General features: G+C 38.4%; 1 protein-coding gene across 1 annotated transcript in view; it reads right to left on the bottom strand.

Annotated features, from left to right (window-relative positions):
• Positions 1–16,051, bottom strand: part of LOC122539249 (WD repeat-containing protein 49-like) — a 92,828-nt gene that overhangs the window by 1,895 nt on the left and 74,882 nt on the right. Inside the window, exons 11-15 of the mRNA XM_043673951.1 lie at positions 13,950–14,008; positions 12,615–12,756; positions 12,474–12,513; positions 11,224–11,312; positions 3,530–3,660 (exon numbers count right to left, since the gene is read on the bottom strand). Of these exons, the coding sequence (XP_043529886.1) occupies positions 3,530–3,660; positions 11,224–11,312; positions 12,474–12,513; positions 12,615–12,756; positions 13,950–14,008 (461 nt within the window). The remainder of the gene's footprint in view (positions 1–3,529; positions 3,661–11,223; positions 11,313–12,473; positions 12,514–12,614; positions 12,757–13,949; positions 14,009–16,051) is intronic.

Below are 16,051 nucleotides of genomic sequence, written 5' to 3'. Positions count from 1 at the left end.
TCTGAACCCTTTCAGCCAATAACCAGGGGACAGCTTTTTAAGACATTGGGTAACTGCTGTTGTCTTACCCAGCTACATCTACAATAACCAGGGGACAGCTTTTTAAGACATTGGGTAACTGCTGTTGTCTTACCCAGCTACCATTCTTTCTAAGAACAAATACTTCTTATTTTCACAAGCAACACACTAATAATTGGTTTGGTGCCAGATATATTGTTGATCCTAATTCAATGCACAATGAGACTTCAGTGTTTCTCATAGTTCTTCCCTTTTGTTTTCTCATGTTAGAAGTTTGGAAATTTACTGACTGCTGAAATAGTTGTTAAATTAAATCTTGTGCTACACAGTAAACATGAAAAAAAGTCATTTTTTGAGGAATCCCAATTTCCAAAACAGATGAGAAATCTCTTGTTGAAGGACAAAAGGAAAAAAAAACAACCATTCTGTCAAAGCAGTTGTGATTGAATCACTGAGGCTAGTAACAGTTGAAATATGATGCCAAGGTGCTAGATACAGTGCCATACAGGTTAAATTACCTCATTAGGTCAAGCAAATTGGCCATATTGGCTATTGCTGGCCATATTGGCTATTGCTCTCTCATAACCCTAACGTTTTCTAACTGACACATTTGGCAAGTACACATTCCTTTCTCTAAAGTCACTTTATCCATCAATTTTCCATTTCAATGCACATCATTCACACATATCCTATTGCAAATACACCTTATCCCCAGCAGTCGCTCTTCAAAGGTGTTCTTTCCATTCTCAACACACAGTCCATTTATCACACATACCCATCTGCTCTTGCTCATGGCAAGAGACATGACTATACCAAAATGAGATCAGGGTAGGACTGTCATTGTGATTCTACGATGAGAGGGAGGAAATGGGCCAGAGACATAGTGAGAGTATTATGATGCACTGCCACTTGGCATATAACATTCAAATTTGCCCATAATAATCAAACTCTCAAGATATAGACTATACTGAGCTTTATATTAATATTTTTCACTGTTTGACAATAACTCAGTCTTTCATTAAAATTAGCATCTCATTCTCTAACCAGGGTGGATGTATGAGATTGTTGGATCTGTTACTTAAGCATCTCCATTTAATAGGTCTCTGGCAGAGATGGCAAAAACAGCTGAAACTCTTGCAGTCTCCATGTCTGAATGGAAGCCAGACCTTGAACATCTGCCAGCCTTGTCTTTGGAGATGTTATAAAACTATAAGATTAGATTGATTAGAAATAGGCCATTCAGCCCATCAAGTCCATCCTACCATTCAATGAGATCACATAAGATCTGATGATTCTCAAATCTGTGCTCTTGATCTATCCCTTAACCTCTAATTCCCTTCATGTATGGGAGTCTCTCTTAGCCTTGAATATAATTAATGATGCATCCTTGACAGCCTGTGCAGTAAAGAATTCCACAGATTCATCGCCCTCAAAAGAAAAACTTCCTTCTGACTTCTGTCTTAAATAGGTGACTCTTGAGATTATGTCCTTTGGTCATAAACTTTCTAACACAGGGAAATAATCTCTCAGCATCTTACACTATCAAGCTTCCTAAGAATCTGGATGTAGGCTTGCTCGCTGAGCTGGAAGGTTCATTTTCAGACGTTTCAGCTCCATACTAGATAACATCTTCAGTGAGCTTCCAGACGAAGCACTGCTGGTGATTCCTGCTTTCTATTTATATGTTTGGGTTTCCTTGGGTTGGTGATGTCATTTCCTATGGTAATGTAATTTCCTGTTCTTTTTCTCAGGGGGTGGCAAATGGGGTCCAAGTCAATGTATTTGTTGATAGAGTTCTGGTTGGAATGCCATGCTTCTTGGAATTCTCATGCATGTTCCTGTTTGACTTGTCCTAGGATGGATGTGTTGTCCCAGTCAAAGTGGTGTCCTTCCTTATCTGTATGTAAGGATACTAGTGAGAGAAGGTCATGTTGTTTTGTGGCTAGTTGATGTCCATGTATCCTGTATTCTAAGAATTTATTTTAGCTCAATTTCTGAGTTTCAATTAGATTACCTCTCAGATTATCTAACCTACTCCACCTCTCCTAATTAGAAAATCCCTTCATTCCCAGGCATCAACCTCGTGATCCTTCTCTAGTCTGGCAACAATGTCAATGATTCCTGATGAAGGGCTTATACCCAAAACGTTGATTCTCCTGTTCCTTGGGCATTGCCTGTCCTAATGTGCTTTTCCAACACTACACTCGACTCGGATCTCCAGCATCTGCAGTCCTCACTTTCTCCCAATGCCAATATATCCTTCCTTACATAAGGGAACCAAAGCTGTTCACAATATTCCAGCTGTAATATGATTAGAGCTTTGTATAGTTTTAGCAAGACACTATTTTTATGCTCCAAATAAAAGCCAACATTTCATTTGCCTTCCCTATTACCCAATGAACCTGGACGCTAGTCTTTTTGGGATGCATGAACGAGGACCGTCAAATTATTCTGTGCTACAACTTTCTATAGTCTTTTGAAGTTATATTCAGCTCTTCTAATCTTGAGGATGAAAGCAGTGATGGCCAGGTGAGGACTCCTGCTTTTAATTATTTTTAATTGGAGAACACAGGCACGCCAAGCTCTGCTCAGCTGAATCTAGATGCTGAGCCTCAGAGGTCACTCGCTAAAAGGGTAATTTAGGACAACACCAGGAAATTTGTGTGATTCTGTCAATATTTCCAGAGGCAATTCACATCCAATTCACAAGGAAAGAGATTAGATCTGGAGCATGATTGTCAAATATTGATGCGAATGTCACTGACAATTGAAAGAGTCGACACAGTAATACACAAGGCCTTACTGGGCAGGAGGCCACCCAGATAAATGGCTAGCACACTTGATACCATCCTCTAAAATGCAGAGCCTCAGTGGCTCAATATCACACTGCCGTGCAGCCAAGTGCACATCTATTTTGGCTATCAGGGAACTGCAAATGGGCCCTGACAGGGAAGATAGGGAAAGAGCACATGGCAGTGGGGACTTCTATAAAACTGCCTTCATATTTCATCCAGAACCAGAGGGCATAAGTTTAGGGTGAGGGGGAAAGATTTAAAAGGAACCGAAGGGGCAACTTTTTCACGCAAGGGGTGGTGCATGTATGGAATGAGGTGCCAGAGGAAGTTGTGAAGGCTGGTACAATTACAACATTTAAAAAGCATCTGGATGGGTATATGAATAGGAAAGGTTTAGAGGGATATGGGCCCAGTGCTGGCAAATAGTACTAGATTAGGTTGTGACATCTGGTCGGCATGGACGAGTTGGACCGAAGGGTCTGCTTCCATGCTGTATAGCTCTATGACTCTAATTCTCAATGCCCCCTCATACAGAGCAACACGCACTGCCTTCTCCCCAACTGGCTGAAGGAAATGATTCCTTTCTCTCCACATCAAACTAGTTAATATTTTGTTCCTGACCTACCCGGCTGCTGCCCTAATTTAAATAATCAGCATAAATTATCAGGCCTGTTTTGAGACTGCAATTGAATTACATTCAAAACATTCACACTTACCTTTTCATTTGTCTTAGTATCACTTTGCAGGCTCTGCCTGGATTCTGGTAGAACCTGTTCCATTAATACTTTCTGATGTTCTTCTGATTTGAAGCTGTGAATATTCCATGATATGCTTTGGCCAAAAATACCTACAGGAAAGGTTTTTTTTATGTTTCAGGCAGAAAAATTCAAACTACAGCCTCAGTGTCTGGGCATCGCTGTCCAACACTTAATCCAAATTAATCTTTGACAATGTAAATATACCGTCAGTGTAAAGTATCCGGCTTAGAAACCTGACTAATACCCAACTAATCTCATATTAACTTTAGTTTACTTATACTAATCTAAGTCAGATTCACAACGAGAATGAATAATGTAGGAAACAAAATGATGATACTAACTTTGGTTTAAAATAAATTGAGGTTCTATTTGGGTGAACAGTTTAAGATTTCATAGTGCTAGTCTGAATAATGAAATTCCAATGGCCTGGTCAAGCAGCAAACAAAAATATACTCACTCAGTTAATTACTACTACTAAAGCAAAATGCTACAGATTCTGGAATTCTGAACTAAACAGAGAAAATGCTGCAAATACACAGCTGATCAAAAAATGTTAAGTTTGTTATTTGTCACAGATGCTGCCTGACCTGCTAAGTATTTCCACTATTTTATGTTTTCAGTTCATTAACATTCTGGTTCCTTACTGTGCACACTAACTGGTTTTACTGATGTCACAACAATCACCTCAGTCAGGCTTGTTGAGTACAGCTGCTATTTTTAACAGAGCTAGACTAGATAGTAGAGCCAGCACAACCTTCTGTTTTGAAATGATGCTGTCATTCTACAAAATCAAAGTCTTTCCTTTTTGTCATGAGGAACCTATGAACATGAGGCTAAATCTATGAATGAATGTAAAAACAGAGCTGTATGGGGTCACAGGTTACTTGCAAATAGCCTATGTAAATGTAAACCAAAATAAGCACAGTTTTAATGTTTATTGTATTATTAAACCTTAATTATCATACAACCAAAACATATCTTTGATAAAACCAGAATAGCAATTATTAGAGCTAGGAATAATGTCATGATACTGGATTTTATTTACTGGTGATGCATATTTGAAATTTTAAAAAAGGATACCAATTTCAGAAATACTGTAATTTCTCCTTGAAGGTGAGTGATTTTAACATTCATTTATTGCTTCCCTCTCCAAAACAGATACTCCATAGAAAGAAACACTTTAATCCTCTAAAGCACCTATTCATAAGGACTTTTCTCAGAAACAGCTAAACTAATGTCATGCAAGGCAATTTTACTTTACAACTATAACAAAAACAACTTGCACTTACATACTTAATTTAATATCCCATGGCACTTCCCAAGAACACATCAGACGTAGTTTGGCATTAAATTGCATAAAGGGATATTAGAACAAGTGATTAAAATCTTGATGAAATAGGTTATAAGGACTTAATGGAGGAGAGAGAATTGGGCGGTTTAATGATGACATTCCAGAGTTTGATAGTCCAGTCAACTGGAGGCAATGGTGGGATAATCAAATCAAAATTAAAAGAATTTAAGATTTAAAATTTTGTAGGATGAAAGGAGGTTGTGGAAGTAAGAAGGACAGAAGGCACAGAGAGATGGAAACCTAGAAAAAATTTAAATTGAGATAAGCTAATGTAGATCAGCAAATGGTGTGAAATAGAAGACCAGTCATTAAAATAACTCAATGATTTGAGTCCAGGGGGAGCAAAGGCACGAATGCAGATTTGATCAGTACTTGATTTAGCTCCTTATTTTTATATTTGAATCTCAGATTCATCAAGAACTTGAGCTAAAAAGAGAAATTCTTTCGGGAATCCTGAAGCAAAAACAAACTAGGTTTTTTTAATCTCCTTCACCAGCTTTTTCTCTCCTCGTCCCACTTTGCTACCCTTCTCCCCTGTTTTCCATTTTGCCTCTGTTTCACCCCTCCCCCATCCCCCATATATTTTGTCACACAGCACTGGCTTCAGCCTTGGTCATTCACAGCTCCTAATTCCCCTATAATCTCTCTATGCACTATCTCTTTATTGCTACCTTTGCTTCTGGAGCTATGACTCACCTTCTCTCAGCCTCGTATAAATACCTCCCTAGTTCTCCCCTTTTAGCTTTGACAAAGGGTCAGTTAGACTCGAAACGTCAGCTCTTTTCTCTCCTTACAGATGCTGCCAGACCTGCTGAGATTTTCCAGCATTTTCTCTTTTGGTTTCAGATTCCAGCATCTGCAGTAATTTGCTTTTATCCATTATTTATTTTTAATACTTGCCTTTCTAGATGAAAGTATTAAATACGTTATTGAAATGCAAGCACACAATATTATATTTATTGTCTTATCCCTATCAATCACCTCCAAACTATCCTATCTGATTACTTTTGAAGGTTACCTTTAGAATTTACAATTTCTGATTGATTCTCAAAACACACTGACATTTTAACTTTAGTCCCTAGTTATAGAGTCATACCATATGGAAACAGACTCTTTAGTCTAACTCATCTATACCAACCAGACATCCTAATCTGACTTCGTTCCATTTGCCAGCATTTGGCCTATATCGCTTTAAACCCTGTCCAGATGCCTTTAAAATATTGTATTTGTACCTATATCTGCAACTTCCTCTGGCAGCTCATTCCATACACGCACCACCCTCTGTGTGAAAAGGTTAACCTTCAGGTCCTTTTCAAATCTTTCCCTTCTCACCTTAAATCCATGTCCTCTAGTTTTGGACCCATCCACCTTAGGAAAAAGGCGTTGGCCATTCACCCTATCTATGCCCCTCATGATCTTGTAAATCTCTATCAGGTCACCCCCTCAGTCTCCAATGCTCCAGGGAAAAAAGCCCGAGCCTATTCAGCCTCTCCCTATAGCTTAAACCCCCCCAATCCCAGTAACAATGTAAATCTTTTCTGCACCTTCTCAAGTTTAACAACATCCTTCTGATAGAAGGGCAACCAGAATTATATGCTGTATTCAAAAAGTGACCTCAGCGATGTCCTATACAGCTGCAACATGACATCCCAACTCTAAAATAAAGGTTATGACCAATGTAAGCAAATGTGCCAAACCTTGCCTACTTGCGACTCCACTTTTAAGGACCCATACGCCTGTATCCCTAAGCCTCTGTTTGGCAACACTTCCCGGGGCCCTACCATTAACTGCCTTACCAAAATTCAACACCTCACATTTATCTAAATTAAACTCCATCTGCCACTCATTGGCCCATTGCCCCATTTGATCAAGGTCCCATTGTAATCTGAGATAAACATCTTCACTGTCCACTATACCACCTATTATGGTGACTTTTGCAAACTTACTAACCATATCACCTATATTCACATCCAAATCATTTAAATAAATGCTGCAAAGCAGGGGAGCCAGCACTGATCTTTGTGACACACCACTGGGCTCAGGCTTCCAGTCCAAAAAATAATATTCTACCACCACCCTCTATCTCTTACCTTCAAGCCAATTTTGTATCCAATTAGCTAGCTCCTCTGGATCCCATGTGATCTAACCTTACTAACCAGTGTACCGTGTGGGACCTTGTCAAACACTTTGCTGAAATCCAAATAGACAACGACTACCAATCTGCTTTCATCAATCTTCTTTGTCACTTCTTCAGAAAACCCAATCAAATTAGTGAGACATGATTTCCCATGCACAAAGCCATACTTCTTTAACCACTGCAAATACATTCTTTCCTGACTATCTTCTATGTCATCGTTTCACTTTAACATATTAACATGACACACACTCAGATTTTTTTTTCTTGTCTGAACTGCTCAGGACAAACATCACATCACTGAGTTTCATTTTGATTTGATAAACTCCAGTGAATCTCATTTTTAATAATTCTCCAGGGGCAGGTAACAATTTTTATCTTCAGCACCAGAATTTTGAGCTTCTGTCTTTTTATCTCCTTAGTGTTTACTGTTTGTCAAGCAATCTTTAAAGACTTCAATGTTGCACTCAATCATAAATCTATCATTAATTAATGTAAGGGATCATCTCATATTGAGATGTCCATATTTCAATTCAAAAAGGATTAATTATGGTGGATTCATTAGCAGTATGCTTCTCAGCAAACCACAAGGATATTCCTCCACCCCAATCATTTGGACATTCCGAGAAAAAAGCTCTTTAAACTTTGATGTTTACTTTCTAATGATCTTTGAGATTGTTGATGTTAAGGTGAAGATGAAAATTGATTATTCTTCGAAATTAATTGCTCTTTTATTGAATATTTGTGACTTAAAATTTAAACCTTGATCTGATTGCATTTCTTTGGGTAATCCATATCTTGTAAAAAATTAAACCAACCTTTATGATTTTTGCCATAATTTTACTTAAAGGCACTGTCTCAGAAAATCTTAGGTAGCATACATTCCTGCAGTTGAGGGCTGAGCACATTTCTCCCTACCATGAGATATAAAGCAACCTGATAGGGTGCAACATAGCTCCATCATTCATTCAGCTTCAGCCTCAGTCTGTGCAGCAACTTGGCGAAGGTGCTGTGGCAGCTGAGTCACCAGCACATTACATCATAAGAGACTGTCTGCTGTGCTCTTGATCCCCTTTCTATCCCAGACCCATATATCAAAATCATTCAACATCCACTGAGAAAATGTGGAGGGATGGTTTTGTGGGTTAAAGCTACATATGAGTAAAAGAGATGGATGTCCAAAGTTCTGGAAGCGAGGATGTAGAAGTGGTTTCTATAGAGATGAGGAATGATAAAGACATTAGAATATGGGACTGGTATCCATGCCACTTATCATAACCACATGGTAGGACAGAGTATCAGAGAAGAAACAATGGGAGCTCATCAGACTTAACCTTCATATATGCTGTAAAAATCAGATGATAAGGATAGATCAGTTAAGGATATATCATGAGACTCAGGATCAGGGGCCTAGCACTTCAGCTTTAACAAAGTGGCAAGAGAGGGGATAAAACAGAAAGTGCTGGAAAAACTCAGCAGGTTTGACAGCATCCCTGGAGAGAAAGCAGCATTAACCTTTCAAGTCCAGTGACTATTCTTCAGAACTTCAGAATAGAGAAGACCCTGGTTTAACAGCTTTGGGAGAAAACCCAATTTTTAAAACAAGATTAAACAGTGGTGTCAGTGATGGGATGATTGATTATTGGTTTTTTTAAATGTTTTGTTTTGAAGAAAGGATTTACTGAAAAACAACAGCTTACCTGGGAGGAGCAAAGGAACACCTTTTAGTTGCTGGAACTGGCCCGCACTTAGTTTAAAAAAAATGAGTGACATTACAGAAAATATATAAGTTAATTCGCTGGTAAGAGACAGTTGTTCTGGACTGTCTAAATTGCTATAGATTAGAAAACCATTATTGTTTTAGAAACAAAGGATTAACTCAGAAACCAGAAAATACTCAAAGTCTGGTCAATATAGTAATGGAAGTAAGCCAAAGTACATACTGGAAGGAGAGTAAAGCTCATTGAAGGAAAGTAAATTTATGACTAAGACTAGGTCTGAAGGGAAGCTTGGGCATTCGCTGGAGGCCCTGCAGTACACCCACAAGGCCAAGTGTTATGTGGAGAGCATGGTTTTAGATGTAGCCACCCTACAGTTTGAGAAAGTGCAAGGAGAATGAGTGACCATCAGTCAGAAGAAGCGAGGCAGGCATGCAGTTGTAAAAAAGGTGGTGTCGCAATATTGATCAAGAAGTCAATTATTACAGTAAGGAGGGATGAAATTTGAGAACGTTCCCCAAATGAGGCCAATAAGTGGAACTTCAAAATGAAAACTATACTATAGATCCCCAAGTCAAGAGAGATAGAAAGGTAGATATGAGGGCAAATTTTAGAGAAGTGTGAAAATAAAGGATAATAATAATAATAGAGAATTTCAACAGACCCAATATTAACTACAGTATGAAAGGCTTGGAAGGGGCAGGATTCTTAAAATGTGTCCAGGAGAGCTTTTTAAGCCAGCAGACGAAAGGTTCTACAAGGGAGGGGGTGTCTTGAGACCCAATTTTAGGGAACAAAGTCAGGAAAGTAGCAGATGTGTCATTAGAGGAGCAATTTAATAACAGTGACCATAATTCAGGAAGATTTAAGATAACTATGAATAAAGACAGGCCAGAGATAAAAGTTCTGAATTGGTGGAAGGCAAATTTTAATACAGTAAGACAAGATCTGGCTAAAGTGAAGGGGGAGCCTCTTTTTTGCAAGAAAATCCACATCAGAGCAATGGGAATTATCAAAAGGGTAACAGTGAGGCAGCAAGGATAACCTACTCCCATAAAGGAGACCAGGGAGGTCAGCATATCCACAGAAGCACAGTTGTGAAATCACACATAGGATTGCACGTGGGAAAAACAAGGAAGCTTATAGCAGATGCCAAGGGCTCAAAACAACAAATGTCCTACAAGAGAATAGAAAATGCAAGGGGTTACTTCAAAAATAAATGAGAAGAACAAAACTGGCAATGAAAAACACTGCTTGGTAACATTAAGGAAATTTCAAAGGTATTTTCTAAGTATATTAAGAGTAAGAGAATGACTGGGGAAAGAGCAGGGATCACTAAGGCTTAAAATGGTAATGTTTGTGTGGAGCCAGAAGACATAGCCGCTGTTTTAAAAGAGTACTTTTTAATCTGTATTCACTATAGGGTACATCAATGTTGTTATAGAAATCAGAGAAGGTGACTATATATACACACTCGAACAAATTAACATTGGCAACAAAAGGGTATTAGCAGTTTTAGTGGGTTTGAAAGTAGGTAAACCCTTAGGTTGAGATGACATATATCCCAGCCTACCACGGAAGAAAGGCCAGAAAATTGGAGAGCAACTGATGTGGTACTATTATTCAATTAAAGTATACCAATTTTTACCAAGCTTCCAAGCAAGTTACTTTTCCAGTCAACACTAAATTAACTGTGCTGTAAGAGAAAAGAGCAACACACTTTAAGTGACAATACAGGGTGCTGTCGAATGCTCCAGTATGACAAAAGCTATTTTGTTTGATCTACCTTCTATAAAGCACCTTGGGGTATTTTACAATATTAAAAAGTGCTAAATAAATGCAAGCCATTGTCATATTTTTCTAATTTTTTTTTACATTTGAATTGACACTCAATGTTGAAAATTGTCTATTTTTTCAGAATCAAAGTTGCAGATATGATTCAGATACTCCAATTGTGGTACCTCATTCAATAGTGTTTTTGTTCTTTTGAATGTTTGGTGGCAGTGATGTCCCTCTAATTATCACAGGACGGATAATATCAGTTTCCATGGTCAGGCATAAATTTTCTGCTGTGCATTTTAGGAAGGCCACTACCAATTGGCAGAACCACTTTAAGCAGACAAGACAATGAATAGCTAATTTTGTCTAGTTCTCCCGTCGACTGCCACTTTGGAGTTCAATACTTCTCTGTTCTGTGATTCAGAATGTCATATACTCTCAAATAAATATTCAAATTATAAGGTTTTTATAAAATGAAATAAACTTCATTAATAAACCTATGATGCATCCAAATTTGGGTGGGGAAATGTCATCACTGGGTCAAGCTTTGGAAATGATACATCCAAACTACTGCCCTCAATGCCACTCATGAAGCAATACACCACAGAATTCATCTGCTCAGTAACATGCAACAAAACCGACCCTGTTTTAGTGGCTTTTAGGAACCTACCTATTAACTCTCCTCTGACATTCCAAAGCTTCACACTACAATCCACAGAAGATGTAAGCAGCAACTGATGTTCTTCCACTAATGCAATACTGTAACCATAATAGAGAAAAATGAGCCTTGATTGGATAAAATATCTTTACTCTCTACATCACCAAACATGTCCTCACATGAGCTGCTTAGCATAACTTGTTGGTGTCATACAAAGAAACAAACAGGAGCAGCAACATGAATCATTTTCTATCAAACAAAAAACACTTGGTCATATGTTTTTGAATAAATCCACAAAATTACACAAACAACTAAGTCTAGGAAACATTTCCGAAACAACACAAGAAGGCATTGTTATTCCAGTATTTTTGGCATTTGCTGGTGCAAAATGATTAACTTAATTTATGAGTATTAATGCACCATAAGCTCCCCACACCAGAAATCCAGTTTGGAAATGCCAATTCTTTGAACAGACCCAAGCCACTTGGCTGTTCAGGCACTGCAACAAACTGGGAAGGAATGAGCTCACCCGATGTTGAGACAGTTGGTAGACAGTGGTAGGCGACTGAAGGCACCAGTGAATGTTTAGCATGGGAAAGTGCAGTGTGACATTACAATGCTACTCCATTTCTCTCTCTACACTGTTCCTGTCTCCATTCATGAGTCTACTTCTCCATCTCTCCCTGTGCCTAATCTTTGGACATCTCTCAAACTCTTCATTTGTCACTCTGTCAGTATCTGTGGGCTCCTGACCGAAACGTCAGTTCTCCTGCTCCTTGGATGCTGCCTGACCTGCTGTGCTTTTCCAGCACCTCACTTTTGATGGCATCTGTCTCTCTTTCTCTAGTGGTTCCAAATAAACCTGTTGGACTGTAACCTGGTGTTGTGTAATTTTTAACTTTGTCCAACCCAGTCCAACACCGGCACCTCCAAGTCATGTCTCTCTATATCAGTTTCTTTCCTGTATGGAATCATCTGTTTGCTAAACATCATCAGCATTATTTTACTCCAATATCTTGGGAGTGGAAACATGGAAAATGTAGCATTTAGATAAGTAAATCAATTTGTATTACATTAATTTATATTTACAGTGTTTTCTTGTTTCCATACTTGTGATTAGGTACTCTTAAATAATTCTAAGCTCTTTAAAAATTGAAAATCAGAAAGACAAGTTCAATAAAATATTTATTTCTAAGGTGTACACAGAATGTTCAAAATTAAACTATTTGTTATCAGAGCCGTTTCTAAAACTCGCAACTTACCTTGTAACACTGCATTCATGAGCCCTCCAACAGGCAAATGCTTTACAAGAAATTAATTTATTCAAAAGATTAGTTACAGTACAATAAGTTTCAGTCATTTGTTCAAAATGCATGAAATATTTGATTAAATGTCACACTTACTTTGTGGAGGGTGTGTTTCAGGTCCATGAAGTGCATAATGAAGAATGTGAAAGACGTAGATATACCCACAGTGATCAGCAGCATAAAGCATCGCACTGTCCTCGCTAATTGACATGCTAGTTACGGTAACCTCATGAGATGACTGATCAAAATATACAACATGTTAAAATATTTCACTGCATTTTATGCTGAGTTGTAATTGTGCATAAAGAGTCAGATTCAGCAATTACTGTAGTTTTGTTGTTTTCTTCTGACCTCTCAATTTGTTGTGAAACTTGAAAGGGTTCAGAAAAGATTTACAAGGATGTTGCCAGGGTTGGAGGATTTGAGCTATACGGAGAGGCTGAACAGGCTGGGGCTGTTTTCCCTGGAGCGTCGGAGGCTGAAGGGTGACCTTATAGAGGTTTACAAAATTATGAGGGGCATGGTTAGGATAAATAGACAAAGTCTTTTCCCTGGGGTGGGGGAGTCCAGAACTAGAGGGCATAGGTTTAGTGTGAGCAGGGAAAGATATAAAAGAGATCTAAGAGGCAACCTTTTCACATAGAGGGTGGTACATGCACGGAATGAGCTGCCAGAGGAAGTAGTGGAGGCTGGTACAATTGCAACATTTAAAAGGCATTTGGATGGTTTTATGAATAGAAAGGGTTTGGAGGGATATGGGCCGGGTGCTGGCAGATGGGACTAGATTGGGTTGGGATATCTGGTTGGCATGGACAGGTTGGACTGAAGGGTCTGTTTCCATGCTGCACATCTCGATGACTCTATGACTCTATATTCCTTTCACTGAATCGCACTGATATGATGTTAAGAATCTACCAATATCACAATTGATTTACCTCTTTGTGTGAGCTTCGACAATAATCCATAGTGGGACATAATAGAGGTCAGTACTCTAAAAATTGATTCTATCCTCATGCACATTAAATTCTAGCCACATGGTAGCTGGATGGCATCAGTTTAATGCAGCTGTACATGAGGCCATTTCAACAAATAGGTTCATGCTGTTTCTGTTTCATATAAGTAACCTGCCACCTTAATTCAACTAACCCTATAAACATATCCTTACAGACCCTTTTCATCTCACGTGTTTACCTTTTTTTATTATTCAATCATGGGAGTTGGTCATTGCTAGACAAGCCAGCATTTATTGCCCATCCATACTGGAGTAAGTGATGGTAAATCACTTTATTGGATGGTTTGTGGTGAAGGGATCCCTGTTAGCTTTTAGGAAGAGAGTTCCAAAATTTTGAAACAGCTCCCTACCTTTTGCTCATCAAGGAGAAAACAACACTATCAGTTAATATCCCAAATTCAGCAATATTTGAAACTTACACAAAGAAAGTGAGCTAGCAGTTTTCCACCATGAAATATGTTCCAAAAATGAATGTGACCTAAGGTAGACATATCATCATAATTAGAAATTGCAATAAAACAATGCAATTTAAACATTTCTTCAGCACAAATTCAGCACTCCTTCTCTTGCAATTTACATCATGTCAATGAAAATGACATGGTTATTTCAATTCTTCCCACATCTCTTATCTCAAAGAGAGAATTCAAGTATCTATGAGATCCACCTGATCACATTTTGAACTTAATTGGTAGATCACCAAACACAATGAAGATGTGCTGCTGCATACAGCCATTAAGATCATTTGTCCAGAACTTGCACCAACGTTAGTGAAAAACTGGAAGTAGTCCCAAAGAAATCTATCCCTTTGTGTTTAAATAAACAATTCAGCGAGATGATAACCAATCACGTAGAAAAGTATTTATTTATCACTTGATTGACAGTAGCTGCAACAAATTACACAAGACTTAAGCATCAATCACTGTCACATGAAGAAATCTGCACTGGGTATGTTTCTAATTCATCATCTCCATAAAATTTTGGGATTGAGATACACAGATCATTAAATTTAACACTGCTGAGAACAATTAACCAAAGTTTTATTTTGTATTGTGGACAAAAACAGGAAAAGAACTACTTTAAACCAAAGACTGTGAAAGGAGTTGCTGCACTTTTAAAAACCTTTTAAAGGTGACTAAAACTCAAGCAGTGGGGTAGGATTTCTAAGAGGGTATGCCACCATTGGTGTGTGCAGGGCAAGTTTTGCCCAGAGTCAGATCACTGATTGATTTCTGAAATCAGGACTGGTTGCGGAGACCAGTGTCATTAGCATGATAACAACTCTCTGATTGGATCCTGGACAGCTGAACAGAGACTGTGAACAATACAGGTGCAGAAGCTCCAGATTACAACAGAGAAACAATCCCTCTCCCTTTCTCTCTGCAGTGAAGTAACCAAAAATTGAATGATAGTTGACTAATCTCTCCTACCATCTGTCATGAGCTGTGTCTGTCACAGTGATTGAAAGATTGAACACTTAGGGTGTTGATTGTCTTGTCGAGAAAGAGGAAAATGCCACAGATCACATATTAGCCTTAACTACAACTATGAAACCGGAGGTAAACATTGCAATGAGTGTAGAAGATGTCAATAGGACAGATGAAAGATATTAAGGGTTTTATCAAAAGTGAAAATAACCATTTTCTATTTCAAATGATGCAGTAGTCCATTACTATATTAAGGGACACAAGGGCTCCTCAAACTCTGTCACTGGAGAAGGATCTAGTCTTTCCTTCAGAGAGTTCAATGAAAGCTAAAGTGTTAGCAAACAGGATCAGTGGTGAACGTATCCCAGTTCCATTGTACAAACTTCAATTGACGTGTGACCTCTTGTCTGCACCTCTGATAACGGGGTTAGCTAAAGAAATTACCCATGTGTGGAGTTTATTTACACCTGTGAAATGAGTTAGCTGGCGTGAAAGTCCTAGCTTCACCGTCTATACAGTAAGGCTAAAGAGACGCAACAGTTGCACAAAAAGATCCCCAGTATTTTTCCATCTTGTGCAGTGACCATAAGAATGGCTAAACAAAGTCAATCATCAGCGATCAAAGTAATACTATAAGCAGATGTTATGGTAGCTGAAACTCTCTTTAAGGATGATGAAAATTCAGGAGAAATGCTTGGTGTGCCTTTATCAATTGAGGGCATTAATCAGATCCAGAGTTAAAGTGGTTAGCACAGTCAGCTCGCACTGAAGTTGAGGCTGAAGAAGTTTTAGAATGCTATTATATTGAAAGCAGAGTTCTGCTGAGAAAGTGGAGACACCCCCACATATCTTGAGATGGAGAATGGATGGTTGTTCATAAAATGGTAAAACTATTCATATTTTAAGGAGATATTTTCAGGAGCTCATAAAACTCCAAAAGCTGGACACAGAGAAATATGAAAAATGCAAGCATCAATAACCCGGCCAAGAATTCATAAGGATATTTTGCAATTCTGTGAAGCATGTCATACACACCAGGTAATAGGTAAGCCTCAACATGTAATTAAACCAGCACCTTAATTTTTAAGGAATCATTC

This window comes from Chiloscyllium plagiosum, chromosome 32, assembly GCF_004010195.1.
Source record: "Chiloscyllium plagiosum isolate BGI_BamShark_2017 chromosome 32, ASM401019v2, whole genome shotgun sequence".
In the NCBI taxonomy this organism is placed as follows: domain Eukaryota; kingdom Metazoa; phylum Chordata; class Chondrichthyes; order Orectolobiformes; family Hemiscylliidae; genus Chiloscyllium; species Chiloscyllium plagiosum.
This window is presented reverse-complemented; position numbering and strand designations above follow the sequence as displayed.